General features: G+C 44.0%; 1 protein-coding gene across 1 annotated transcript in view; it reads left to right on the top strand.

Moving 5' to 3' along the window:
- Positions 1-14,027, top strand: part of ELAPOR2 (endosome-lysosome associated apoptosis and autophagy regulator family member 2) — a 101,401-nt gene that overhangs the window by 60,216 nt on the left and 27,158 nt on the right. The window contains 3 exon segments of the mRNA XM_085325770.1: positions 8,410-8,605; positions 9,800-9,947; positions 12,464-12,550. Coding sequence (XP_085181896.1) covers positions 8,410-8,605; positions 9,800-9,947; positions 12,464-12,550 — 431 coding nt within the window.

Raw genomic sequence — 14,027 nt, 5'->3', positions numbered from 1 at the left:
CAAGGTTCCTCTCTGCCCAGCTCTCCAGCCTGTCCAGGTCTCTCTGAATGGCAGCACAGCCATCAGGTGTGTCAGCCACTCCTCCCARCTTGGTATCATCAGCAAACTTGCTGAGGAGGCACTCTGTCCCCTCATCCAGGTCATTGATGAAGAAGTTGAACAGGCTGGGACCCAGTACTGAGCCCTGGGGGAACTCCACTAGCCACAGGCCTTCAGCTGGACTCCACGCCACTGATGACGACCCTCTGAGCTCTGCCTTTCAGCCAGTTCTCAATCCACCTCACTGTCCACTCGTTTAACCCACACTTCCTGAGCTTCTCTAGGAGGATGTTATGGGAGACAGTGTGGAAAACCTTGCTGAAGTCAAGGTACACAATGTCCACTGCTCGCCCCACCTCTACCAGCCAGTCCTTCCATCACAGAAGGCTATCAGATTGGTTAAGCAGGATTTCCCCTTGGTGAATCCATGCTGACTACTCCTGATCACATTTTTTTCCTCCATATGCCTGGAGATGACATSCAGGATGAGCTGTTCCATCACCTTTCCAGGGATGGAGGTGAGGCTGTCTGGCCTATAGTTGCCTGGGTCCTCCTTCTTGCCCTTTTTGAAGACTGGAGTGACATTGGCTTTCTCCCAGTCCTCAGGCATCTCTCCAGTTCTCCAGGACCTTTCAAAGATGATGGAGAGCGGCCTGGCAACAACATCCGCCAACTCCCTCGGTACCTGAGGGTGCATCCCCTCTGGGCCCATGGATTTGTGGATGTCTAACCTGCCCAGAAGGTCTCTAATCCTCTCCTCCTCAACCAAACGAAAGTCTTCCCTTCTCCAGACTTTCTCCCTCATGTCCAGGCTCTGGGATTCCTGGGGGCTGCCCTTAGCAGTGAAGACTGAAGCAAAGAAGACATTCAGTAATTCTGCCTTCTCTGTGTCCCTTGTCACCAGAGCCCCRCCCCATTCAGTAGCGGGCCCACACTTTCCCTGGTCCTCCTCTTGCTGCTGATGTATTTGAAGAAGCCCTTCCTGTTGTCCTTTGCATCCCTTGCCAGACTCGATTCCAGCTGGGCCTTAGCCTTCCTCGCAGCATCTCTACAYACTCTGGCTGCATTTGTATAATTCTCCGAAGTAGCCTGTCCCCTCTTCCACAGTCTGTGTGCTTTCTTCTTCTGTCTGCATTTGGCCAAGAGCTCCTTGCTCACCCATGCAGGTCTTCCGTCTCTTTTGCTGCATTTCTTACTCATAGGGATGCACCGCTCTTGAGCTTGCAGGAAGTGATGTTTGAATATTAGCCAGCCCTCCTGGACCCCCCTTCCTTCTGGGGCCTTAGCCCATGACATTCTACCAATTAGGTCTCTGAAGAGCCYGAAGTCCACTCTTCTGAAGTGCAGGGTTGMAATCCTGCTTGTTGCCTTAGTTCTTTCATGCCAGATCCTGAACTCCACCATCTCATGGTCACTGCAGCCAAAGCTGCCCCCAACCTTCACATCTGTAACCAGTCCCTCTTTGTTGATAAGGACAAGGTCCAGCAGGACATCCTTCCTCGTAGGCTCCTCCACCATTTGTAACAAGAAGTTATCATCAGCGCATTGCAGAAGCCTCCTGGACTGTTKGTGCCTTGCTGTGTAGTCCTTCCAGCAGATGTCAGGGTGGTTAAAGTCCCCCATGAGCCTTGAGTGCAGTGACTGGGCAGCTGAGGCATTCCCTGATGTTTCCAGCACTCAGCCATTGGATAGCTGTTGTAAGCTGGGCAGCAARCATGCTTGGGAATCTCTTGATGATAACTGTTATCCCTTCCTTCAGTCTGCATCCAACTTCTCTCATGAGGTTACTGAATATTCCCATGCTAAAATCACAGCTTTAAGTGCTCAAGTATGAAAGAAAAGGAATAGTGAAGCTGTCCCATGTACCAGGTTAGATAGAGAAAAGTGGTGCTGTTCCTGTCAAAAAGGTGAGCTGGAAGGAGCATCGTGTATGTTGTCATTTCTCGGGTAAAAAGGAAAGACTATACACACTTAAGAAAAGGAGTGCCTATGACCGAAGTTACGCTTTCCTAGGTTACCTCAGCTCTCAGTATGAACACATATCAAACCTAAATAGCCTTGACAGACTTTTCTTTTTTTTTTTAATTAAGATTCAATCTGGTTCCTGATAACACACTGCGATATAATGACTGAAGAAAACGAACGTTAATTATTCACAGTCTATTGGAGAAGTCTTGCGTACGTTATTCACATAAGACATTCTGAAGCAGGCTGAGATTATAGGAGACTTTATTATTAAAGTAATGAGTTTTTCTCTTCTTTAGACTTTGGTTTTTTTTCTCCTCATCCCTTATTTTTGTTAGTTCTTAATCCCATCTTGCATACCTTGCGTGGACCCCAGTGTCCCAGAGTATCACTGAACAGATGGCTCTATGTGAGCCTTTGTCCTTGGTCACATCTTCCCCTTCCTGGTTTGCAGCATCTCTGCTGAACCCAGCAGCTATTCAAAGGTGAGAGACGACTGCACGATATGCCAACCTCGTATTTCCTTTCTGAGCTAGAGTTTTCACATCTGCCCACACGAGGCTGAGCTAGCTCAGCCCAGAGGGAGCCTGCAGGAGATGGCAGCGTCTCACCTGAAGCCTAGGAAGTGGGGCTTCAAATGCGTGATACCATAGAATGAAGGGAGAGAGCTGAAAACCTGGTCTGTGAGATTACCCTTCCAGTATATTTTCACATATTTAGGTATAATTGTTCCATGTTACCCCTTATAATGTTGTTATAATCTGGCAAAATCCAGTCCTACAGCTCATCCTAAAATATAATGTTGTAGGAGCCAAGGGGACATAAAAAGATACACTCACTCTCTCCATGGAAACAGAATGGACAGAAGAGTTAGAACTATTTTAGGCATCACAAAACTGAGAAATGCCTGGAGAAAAATGTCTGCTGAGAAGACCAAAAGAGGTAGAATTAGTGGGTCTAAGTGGTATGAGATGTGAAATGAGCTGAGAGCAAAAGAGACGGGAAGGTGTAAGACTGAGTGACCAGGGCTGTGAAAGGGAGAAAATCCACTGGGACATTATGTGGCTAAGTTTGATGTTGGAGGATGCAGGATTTTGAGGCAGTTTTGGTTTGTTTTCTGGGGAAATCAGAGGTACTACTATTCCTCTCACAGGATGGCAATAACTAGGAGATACTCTACATATGAAAACATCTAGAGGCACATTTCAGACCTCAGAGCAGAAGAGTAGTAATATTTATGTGAGCATCTACTCTGTTGTTCCAAGCGTGCTCAAGCAATGAGCCTGTTCTAGCCCTCAGCATCAGAAAGCTAAGCAATGTGAAGTTGTAAGGATCAGTTACTAGAAGAGAAATGTGCCCAATAACTCTGACCTTAGTCCACAGAAATCTTCGGGTCAGCCACAGCTGAAAAGGCAGAACTTGACTCTGGAGCCTGGCCGTGAAAGGTTAAGTGAGGCAAGCTTGTTTGTGGTGTGTTTTCCCTTTTGGGAGCTGTTTCCATGTGTGCAAAGTGATTGTAAAGTGCTATCAGATCTGGAAAGTGGTGTGTTGCATCTGCTCCTTGGAGGCAGTCATGCAACAGGGCCCTCAGTGAAGTTGCCCCGTGTTCATGGCATAGCCCAGGATGGCAACACGGTGCAATCGCTGGCGATTCAGAGTTTAAAAGAGGTTTAATTAGATTTGCTAGTCTGACCTTATAAGCCCTTAAAATGCATCCAGTTAGGTCTATGCTAAGACTTAAAATTTGTTTTTGATATAAGTTTTTTCCTATGTTGTATTCAGTTATGGTATGAGGCATTTAAAAGACAGAGGATCCATCCCATCCCATGACATTGTTTCGGTGATCAGTTATCCTTGCTTTTAAAAATACATACATCCAATTTGAATTTGTCTAGCTTCAGCTTTTGGAAACTAATTCTTATGCTGTCCTCTACTTGATTAAAATGTGCAGGAGGACCCAGTGTTTTCTCCTCCTGGAGATACTTATACATTAATCAAATTGTCTCTCAATCTTTTTCTGATAAACTGAACAGACTAAGCTCTTTAAATCTCTCACTGCAATACATTATCCTTAACTCTAAAAACATGTACAGTCCTTTCTTTTTGCACTAATGTCTTAAAAATGTAGGATCAGAACAATTTTCAGTGTTAGATCATCTTACCTGTAATACATGTTTCATCCTACGCATCTGATAAAAATGGGGCAGGTCATCAGACTTAGTCAGACTCCAGTCAGAAGTACCTCCTGATACCTGGTTCAGTGATGGTTTCTCCATGACAGCTCTGTTTTGTGCTCTGTTGCTCAGGCAATTCCTAATCCACTTTTGTAGTGTGTTATGTGGTACTACTTTTTTTAGGCAGAATGGCATGCCAAACCAAGTTAACTGTCTTAGGAAGCATAAGCCACTTACATCCACTCAGTCACCATTATAATATGAACTTGTAATCCTGTTAAAGAATGAAATGAGGTCTATTTGATGAGACTTATACAGTTGTAATAGTTAATTAGTTGTAATAATTAACTCTCTCTAATTTTTTGTGGAGTGAATTCTGTGTCAATTTTCTTGTATGTAAGTATGAATGTGTGTACTGGCATGTGGCAGTGTACATCTAACAGTACTTAGCAGCATCTAATGTGGCCAAGAGTGATGGCCTGAACAAACCGCAACAACATGTTTTCTCTRTTTATTTTAAGAAAGCCACAACTGCAAATTACCAGCAATTCCATTGGCTTCACTGGAGCTCCTGAAGCTGTCCCGGTATAACTGACACCATAAGATGCTGTGTTGTTCCTAACTGCCTCTGGAAATGCTTTCTCATTTTTATAAAAGCCCACGGTGGATCAAGTCACCAAAACCTTGTGGGGTGTCTTGCAATTTTTTAACAGACAGAGAATCAAACTTGGTCTCTGCAATGTGTGTTATCCTGTGTAAGCTGATGTGTAGTAAGTAACCCAAAAGTATTTGAAGGATACAACATGAAAGTTTGCAGTCAATGGAAATTATCCTAGAAATTTATCCTTGAGTGTTTTAGAGCTGTGATGTCCAAACAAGATCAACAGAGTTGACTCTGGGAAAAATTTTCAGAGAGCCTAAGTGATTCAGCAGCCTTAGCTCTGTTTTCTGAAACAGTGTAGATAACTAGGGAGCTATTTTTTAAACATATTTTTTTCTGAAAAAACTAATTTCAAGTACTTAAACAGATGGGCTCAGGAGACAGGGGGCAGGTGGTGTTTGCAAAGGCTACCTTTAAGCAGGGAGACTAATTTTCCCTCTGGAGTTTGAAGCAAGAAGGAGGCTTTAGTAGAGGACAGATCAGAGCAGATGCGTAAAATATATGATTTAGACTCAGGAATCTTTACATCTCGCTGTAACCTTCCATTTGGTGATGTTGTCCTGCCTGTTCCCAGGGGCTTCCTAACACAATGTTGTTGCAATAACAGTGATCCTTTCCATGGGCAAGCAGTCATGGGTAAGCCCCAAATCCCAACTTAACTACGTGCTAAGGACATTAGCAGCAAGGAGCAAGATGGGGAGCCAGCACTTGGTTGTCAGCTGGTGCCTGCTGGAGCACTGCGGGGAACATCTGCTCTGCAGGACCCCCAGGAGCTGCAACAACCTGCCTGTCCCCAGTGTGCCCTGCTCTGCCGGAGCACTGGGAGGGATGCCTGAATTTGGCACTGACGTTGCTTGGATTTGAGAGGGATTGGCCTGGCTTTTGGGCTCCCTCCTTGCTAAAAGAGAAGGCTCTGTGGCACAAGGAGAGGAGACCRTTTCTGTGCTCCTCACGTGCTGCATTTTCTCCCCACCCCCCCTCCTGCTGCTCTCAGCTGCCTGGAACGAAATCAAATGATGCATCTGTTCTCATGTCAAAAGTGGTTCATGTTGCCATTAGCCACGTTTGGCCCCAGACTGAACCTGGCAAGCAGCTGGCATGCTCAGAGCTTGCAGACATATGTGTTTTGATGGGAAGCGCTGCTGCCTTTAAAATATAAAAATCTTAGAAAAAAGAAAGAAGGTAATTTCACACCTAAATAAGAGCAAGGCTTGTCTCTGTTATGGAAGGTGAGTAATAGGTGTTCATATTCTGCATTGCAGCCTTGATCCCTTATACTCTTTTTCCTGTCTCTATCTGAAATGGTCAGGCCACAAGGAGTTAAAAGATACTAGCTCAGTTAGAGAAATAATCTCTGCTCAGCCTCACTCGCAACTGAAGAGGAGGTTCTGCTGTGTGCTGTGTTTTCACTATGGCAGTGACATTCTCTCTGGTACTGGTTCCTTATTTGAAAGCCACAAATTTGGAATGTGTGATCAAGCAATGCTCTCAATTTTTCACTATTTAACTTCTTTAAAAAAATCTTAGAACTGATAAAGGGTTTGAATATGTCATGATAGAGCTCTCTCTCTCGGTACTGTTCAGGAAAAAAATACAACAGGATTTATTAATGATGCTATAGCATTTCCTAGCCAGTAGATCAGGACACTTTTACACATTTAAGGTGAATGGCTGTACAATATGTGGTCTTGGCTCAGACAGACGTTTAGGGAAGTTCTTGATACTAAATTCTGTGTGTCCGAAGAAAGTGATGCTTCCTACTTTGGTTMTAGTAAATCTTACGGGTTGGGCTAGGGTTTCAAAGCGAGCCAGGTGGGATGTTAGCCATATCATTCTCATGTGTCAGTGCTTACAGAAGGTCTTTTGCTAGCCACTTAGGATGAATTTTTGATATATCTGTTGGTCTTTCACTGAGATCCAGTGCAGCAGGATTCCCACACATACGTCCCCGTAGCACCTGTCCCTGCCAGGTGAGCAGTCCAGACTAAATAGCCTCTGCCCACTTTCCTCTTTGGTGCATCACAGGTGAGCAGTGGGGTTAGAACAACARATTTGTTGGCTTGAAAAGCATGGGAACGCATTCAGAGTATAGCCAAGAGGAGAAAGTGACCCTTTGGCAGATCTTTCCATCAAAACAGGCCTTTTATCTATGTTCCAGTGCTGCTTGTCAAGGACAATTACACAAAGAAATGCGGTAGGAGCCGGCACAGAAGTGAGAGCCTAAACTGCTGGTTGGATTCAGAGAGAATTTGTTGTTACGCAGGCACCTCCTTATCAAAGTATTTATGGTCAAACAGGTTTTTCTGTAGACAGATAAAAATCAGTACGTCTATAAAACCTTACATGCTGGAACTTCAGTTGGAGTCAGTTGTTTTGGACTAGTTTTACCTCTTTGGGTAGCAATCAGGTTTTTGGACTGTGAGCTTATGATGTATCTCTCAAAGTGAGTTTATGAAATAACCATCACTGCACAATGTAGCATGTGTGAAACATCCAGTAAAAATTCCTGCTGTTTCTTGAGATGTGTTGTGTGTTTTGCTCTAAGTCTTACTTTGGCTAGACTACCTCAGTTAAGTTATAAACCCTCAAGCAACATAAGAGATCCTATGTGCTACAGCAAGCATTCATGTCTGTTCACCAAAGCACCACCTAGGATGTTCAATCTGAGAGGAGATGTGGTGAGGTGGCTGGGCTGGGGGAAAGTGGGATTGTTGGTGCTGAAATGGGCTTCTGGACATGAGTTATGGTTCCTAGCACAGACACGGGGCTTCTTGGGGCGTGCAGGCATTCTTCTCCCTGGGTTTCCTCTACATAATTGGAATAATCTTTCCTTAGCAGGTTAAGATATCATCACACTGACAGGAGCATACTTGGAGTAAGTCATTTTAGAGCCATTAGTAGAAAAAGCAATTTGTGATCATACTTTCTAAAATACGCTTCCCCTAGTTACATATGTTAAACACCTCCTTTGTTTTACTGGTGACACTTTAATAGCATTCCAGTCAAAGGTCAAGGCCTCATTTGCTAGGCACTGTCTTGTTGGTGATCTTTCCCTAGACCACTTGGTTTATCAGACCATATTTTCAAGGGTTTGAAGGCAGCCCATGTGAGGAAAAATGGGGAGAGCACCTTGGATGAGATCTACAGCTCTCACTCAAGGTTTGTGGTGTTGTGTTACAGTTGACTCTATACAAGATGTAACAAGTAGGTGAGCGAAAGTAAGAAGAGGAGAACTGTATCACAGGCCCTTGTTTGCACAACTGCATGTGAGCACAGTTTGTGAGTAGAGATTTTTTTATGTCTTGTTTGCAGGTGGAGACATGCTGCAGCTCAGGAGCTGTTATCTGAGATTTGATTTCAGTGTTGCCATGTCAGTGAACAGAGACGTTAATGAACATCTCAATTTTGCAGTCAATTTTGGGACATCAGTTGTTGTGTTCCTGTGGCTGAAGTATTCCCATTTGGTTCCCTTATATGACAGTTCATTGTTAGTTAAGTAGCAGAAAATTAATGGAAATTAATCAAGTTTAATTTCCCAATTAATGCACTGGAAATGATTTGTCTCCTCAGCATTCTCCTGTGCTTCTGGTGAGTACCTGGAGATGAAGAACCAGGTGTGCAGCAAATGTGCAGAGGGGACCTATTCTCTGGGCAGCGGGATCAAGTTTGATGAGTGGGATGAGCTGCCAGCAGGATTCTCCAACGTGGCGACATTTATGGACACAGCTGTTGGCTCTTCTGAGAATAAAGCAGATAGCTGCAACAAGTAAGAAAGTCTGTTCTCGTCCATGTTATGTGGTGATGGGTGAGCCTGAAGCAGCGTAGAAGTACAAAGCTCCAGGAYCTACATGCTGCTGGATTTTGCTCAGAAAAAGCCTTCTGTTGCTTGTGCCCAGATTGTCCACTCTTTTTGCTAAGAAACATGGGCAAGGGGGCCATACCCCCAACATGGAGGCTTCAGCCCTTCTTGAGATGATGTCTGCACCACCTAGGGTATTGGCTGGTAGGTTGAGGACTGTCCTGATTTCTGGATGGAAACAGCTCATGTCCCTTAGTAAAGGCCTGTGCTTTAAGTGCATGTTTGGAGTCTGGCTCTGAGAACATTGATTTTGCTTAGCTTTAATTGTCATTTATGCTATAGGAAACAGTTGATCCACCAGTGCTGTGATGTGGCCTTTCCAAGGTGCCTTCCTGGGAGCAGCCTTCAATGTCCCTGGAGTCTGGGGTTCGATGAAAGCAAGGCCATTAGCCAAAGTGCAGCTCCATAAAGACAGAGTGAAGCATTATACTAACAGAAGTAAAAATCCATATAAAAGCACACAGTGCAGAGATCCTGAGCAGACAGGATAAGAAGAGGGAGGGCTGCAGATGCAGCGCAGCCCTGCCATGGTTGCTTAGTACCGTCTCACAAGTGCAAAGCCAGCTTAACTAGTTATCTTAGCTCTCCAGAGGGTAGTGGCAAACAGGAGTGGCTGGGAAGCAAARTTTTTAGCCATTTCTTTGCTGTCATTTTGACCTCATTGTAAACTCAGCAGCTACCGAGTTTAAGAACAGCCTGGAGCTGCTGCTATTTGTAGCTGAAAAGCTCCAGGATTGTGGTATAGTAAATGTGGCTAAAAAAGGTACTTTCACAGCCTACAGAAATCCATGGAGGCTGCAGAAGGCTGTTCCCAAGTATAACTCAAAGCATGTTGGACATATGGATAATAAAACTTTCCTAGGCAGGCTAGGTCTTAAGTTTCTAGCATGTACCATTATCTTTTTTCAGGCACAGTTTTAATGATGGGCAATATTTTTATGTGAAAAACAAATGTGAATCCAGTAATAAAAGATTAGGTAATGAATTTAACTATTGTGGCACTCTGAGTCCYTTTTTAGGTAGTTTTTCTGTAGTAATTTAAGAAAAGTCTCCATAGTGTCTGTGATCTCAAATGAGGCTTGTTTTGTTTATGTTCATCAGCTCTTCGTGGACTCCTCGAGGGAATTACATAGAGTCGAACAGAGATGATTGTACAGTTTCTCTCATCTACGCGGTGCACCTGAAGAAATCTGGTTCTGTCTTCTTTGAATACCAGTATATCGACAATAACATCTTCTTTGAATTTTTTGTAAGACCTTTTCTTTCATGAATCCAAATCTATATTAAAAGAATTCAATCCAGTTAAAGACTCTCAGAAACAACTTTTCACTCCCTTGGTATTACTCATATGGCCACAGCTTGTTATTGCTGAACAAGTTTTTTTTTWAAAATCTTCTTTTCTTTATGCCGCTTATCTTGCTTTTGATATGTATTTGAGCTTCAAAACTCAGACTAAACTGATCCATTTTACCATGTGTTGGGGTTTTCACACTGGGGTTGTGACTGTCCAGCCTTTTAAAAGACAGCTGTTGATGGTAGATGCTTCAGGTTGGGAGTGTTTGACTTGAGATGACTTTGAAGTGGCTTCAAGTTTAAAGAGACTTCTTCCAAGTTAGGCACCCGGAACYTGAGATACTCCAAGGCATTAACAATACTAAATATGGAAACTTTAGATTTTGGTCAGTTTGGATCATAGCCTTTAAGAGATTTAGGAGTCAAAATTCAGCTGACTTTCAGTAGGAGAAAGGTCTATGCTTTGAAATGGCAGGACTGGGGGTAGTTAGCTCTGAAGTAGGAGTRGCCTGGTTGGGCTTGTGCCACGCAGCACCCACAATGCTAAAATAATCCCAGTTGATCAGCCCTGTACTGCCCATGGGGATGGGTCACCTGGAGCTGGGGGTCCCAGTGCCAGCCCTTGCAGAGCTGCATTGCTTTCCCTGTTAATGTTTTATCTGCTGCTCGGGGTAAAGAAAAACTCAACGGGAGGCAGCTGGGAGCAGCAGAGTACTGGGAATTTTCTGTCCCTTCTGTTACTGCCTTTCTCCTTGTCTGCTGGGCTCTGGTGGTCATCTGCAAAGCRCTGTTTGTACTGGCTCACAGGAGTGCAAGGTCTTAACTGGTGTTTGGAAAGTGTTTCATGAAGCTAGAACAAAAGTGCAAARTGTCCTTATTCTTAGTAAAGATGAGAAGGACAACAAAAATAAACTGTTGGAGACATTCTCTTGCTGCTACATCGGTGCAATCTATTGCACTTTGGTAATAGACAGTATGGACTATAATACATACCATTCAGCTATTTCAGATTTATATTAGACTATCCTTCCTTTTTCATCAGGAGAAATCAGCAAATACTCCTTTTACCGTCGGACAAATGTAACAGGATTATGAATCCTAGCTGTAGTTGCTTGACTGGCTGACTTATCTGCTCCTTCAAAGGAGCAAATACACTGTTTCTCCAAGTGCTGGGTCTGAAAATGGCTTTTTAATTATTAATTTTGTCCACATGCCACTGATTCCTCTCCTTAAATTTGTCATTCCCTTTTCATGAAACAGTGGGTGATGCAGTCCTTTGTAGAAATCACCATGCAAATAGTTCTAAGTGGTCCTCAGTATTTCATGAACACTATACTCAATACTCTTCTAAATCTTCCTTTTTTTCTTCAGCTTGTCTTTGTAGTTAAACATATTTAATGATGATACTTTAGCCCTGGATGATGGTATTTCACTGGCTTGCAGGCTTGCAGGTTGCTGGGGAATAGTAAACTTTTCGGACTTGCTAGGTGCAAATGGCTGCACTRCTAGTCTGTGGGCAAATCTGAGGGTCAGCAATGAGACATGGTCCTCAAATGTGGGATCCAAGTGGGGAAGCTTCATGTTAGATACCTACCACTGCTTCTGCCTACRCTTCCTAGACTCTTTTACATATTTAAGCCCTTTGCTTAAATATTGCTTGGGAGAAGATGTGGAGGATGTGCAGTTATATGACTTACTTCAGGCACAGTGTGGAATAATTTTGAGGAGACTTGACCCCAGGTCTTGAGAATTTCAGCCTAAAGCATTGAACTATCCTTTCTCTCTGTTGGTGTAAAGCCTGAATAGTTGGACTGGTGCCTCAAAGGGGGCTAATGCTTTCTCTTTAGAAAAAAYATCTATGAGAAGAAAAAAGTAGGAAGCTCTGAGGCCATGCAGCAAATACTTCTGTAAGGAGAGGACTGCAATGCTGCACTTGGCTGGGCAAAGGGGAATAAATCTTGCAGCTTTCCCAGTAGAGATTCTCAGTGGTGCTTTCCTTCTCCCTTAATAACATCACTGTCACCTCTTGCAAGGTTAGGTGGCAGAGAGCCATCAAGTTAGTATATATTGACTCTGRGTTTGCCATTTGTCTTCTAGTTTTGGCATGTCCACTTCTAACTCTTCCTTGATTTAGAGGCYCATGGTCACATCCAGGGTTTGAGAGAATTGGGTCCTGGTGGGCAAAGGAGAAGGAGGAGAACTCCAAAACAAGAAGCTCAGCACCAAAGTATGGCCAGATAATGACAGGAGAAGGCCAGGGTGTGCTCTTYCTGCTCTTTTTTTCAGCTACAGCAGAGTACTGTTATCTGATGCACTGCTAAGCTGTGAGCAGGTTTTGAAAGTTGTTTTTTTTCCACAAATAAAGCAGCTGCTGTCCTAAATACATAGACAATAGGAACAAAGCTGAATCTTATCATTCCCCGCCTGTAGTTGCTCTACTGACGGAGACCATTCTCATGTTTTGATTAACAGATACAAAATGACCAGTGCAAAGAGATGGAGTCCACAGCAGACAAGTGGGTGAAGCTAACGGACAATGGGGAATGGGGCTCTCATTCTGTAAGTGTGCAAGAATGCATCATGATACTCTTTTACCTATTTTTATAAATGTCTGTGATTTCCTCTAACTAGAGATTGAATAAGGGCCAGATCCTGGGAATTTGCTTGAAGAACCATAACTTGCCTGCTACAGCAAACCAAGCTACTGAGATCTCTAAGGGTCTGATCCCAAAGCAAATGATACAGATGTGTTTCTCTTGATTTCCCTGGGCTTTGGATCAGGTCCAAAGCCTTTTTGAGGCTGAACAGCTTTATGCAGGTCTGCACACGACAGTCCTGCTGCATGATTGTAGTTGAAAACTTCTGATAGAGTTGTTTGCTTACGAGAGCAAGAGGTTATTCCCCAGTGCTCAGAAGACACTGTGGTGAGTAGGAATGGTGTCTGTATGTGCAGGCAGACAGAACTGTCTTTTTATTTTCAAGTGCRTTAGTCAGAGCTGGACTGCACCCAGCCTGTGCTCTGTGGTACCTTTCCTGGTTAAAAAGTGAGCTGGCAGTATTGGGGTGGCTCCTGTGGTGCTAGTACAAGTGTGTCCACATAGGAAACAGCAGCCTTTTTTTGCCCTGTGTCCCAGCCAATGGATTCAGTCATTGCATCGATGGTGCATAGACTAGGTCTTCCTCACTAGCTCCTGCTGATGCCAGCTTTTCACTATATCAGCATATCCTGATTCACAGCGTTGTGCCAGCAAAGCAGCAAAGGCCCAGCATAGGTGACATGATGCCAGAAAGTAAAGACTTTTCATTGGCATGGACAACAACCTGGCTCTCTTACTTTCCATGACCTCTTGGAGGATAACCCGTGTTCCCAAGCCAGCTCTGGTTGGCAGTGCCTGTTAGCTCATGTGCAAGCAAGTCAGATCAGGAGGCTGGGTCAGGAGAATGAGGGGTGCAGGCTGAGAAGTGAATCCAAGACCAAGCCACCAACCTGGGTGAGCAGGATGATGTAATAAGTGTGTGCAGGGAGGTGATGGCATCTGAGCTCCTTGTCCAGGACTGGTACTGCCAGTATCACTGTGGCAACAGCAAGAGTTTTGTACTGGACTAGTAGATATGGTACAAATTTGCCGATCAGGCGGGGTCTTGGTACACTTGCTGCTGCTAGTGGGACTGTAGTTACACRGGTGGGTTTAAATTAGCAGGCACTGACTGCTGAAAAGAAGTGATCATGCCTTCCTCTTCCTCCTTATCCTGGTCTTGGTACCACCAGCACAGGGGTTTGCACAGCCCCTTACTGAACGCACCGAGAAGACATGTAGGTCAAAAGCATTTTCGGCTGGGGTCCCTTTTCCCTGTCTCCTTCACTGGGGACGTTCCCGGTTTGTGCTAGCTTACTGATCCTGAAGTTATGGGCTTAGATGCAGGCAAATCTCGATTTAAAGCCTTGCCTCTAAACAGAACTCACTTCAGATCCTGGATTTTAGAATCCTGATTCCTCTTGTTTTTTTTTTTTTTTTTTTTTTTTTTTTTTTTTTTT

The sequence above is a fragment of the Rhea americana genome, unplaced genomic scaffold (assembly GCF_003343005.1).
Source record: "Rhea americana isolate MKP2758 unplaced genomic scaffold, rheAme1 scaffold_1, whole genome shotgun sequence".
In the NCBI taxonomy this organism is placed as follows: Eukaryota; Metazoa; Chordata; class Aves; order Rheiformes; family Rheidae; genus Rhea; species Rhea americana.
The sequence above is the reverse complement of the archived record's forward strand: the minus strand, read 5'-3'. Positions and strand labels throughout refer to the sequence as shown.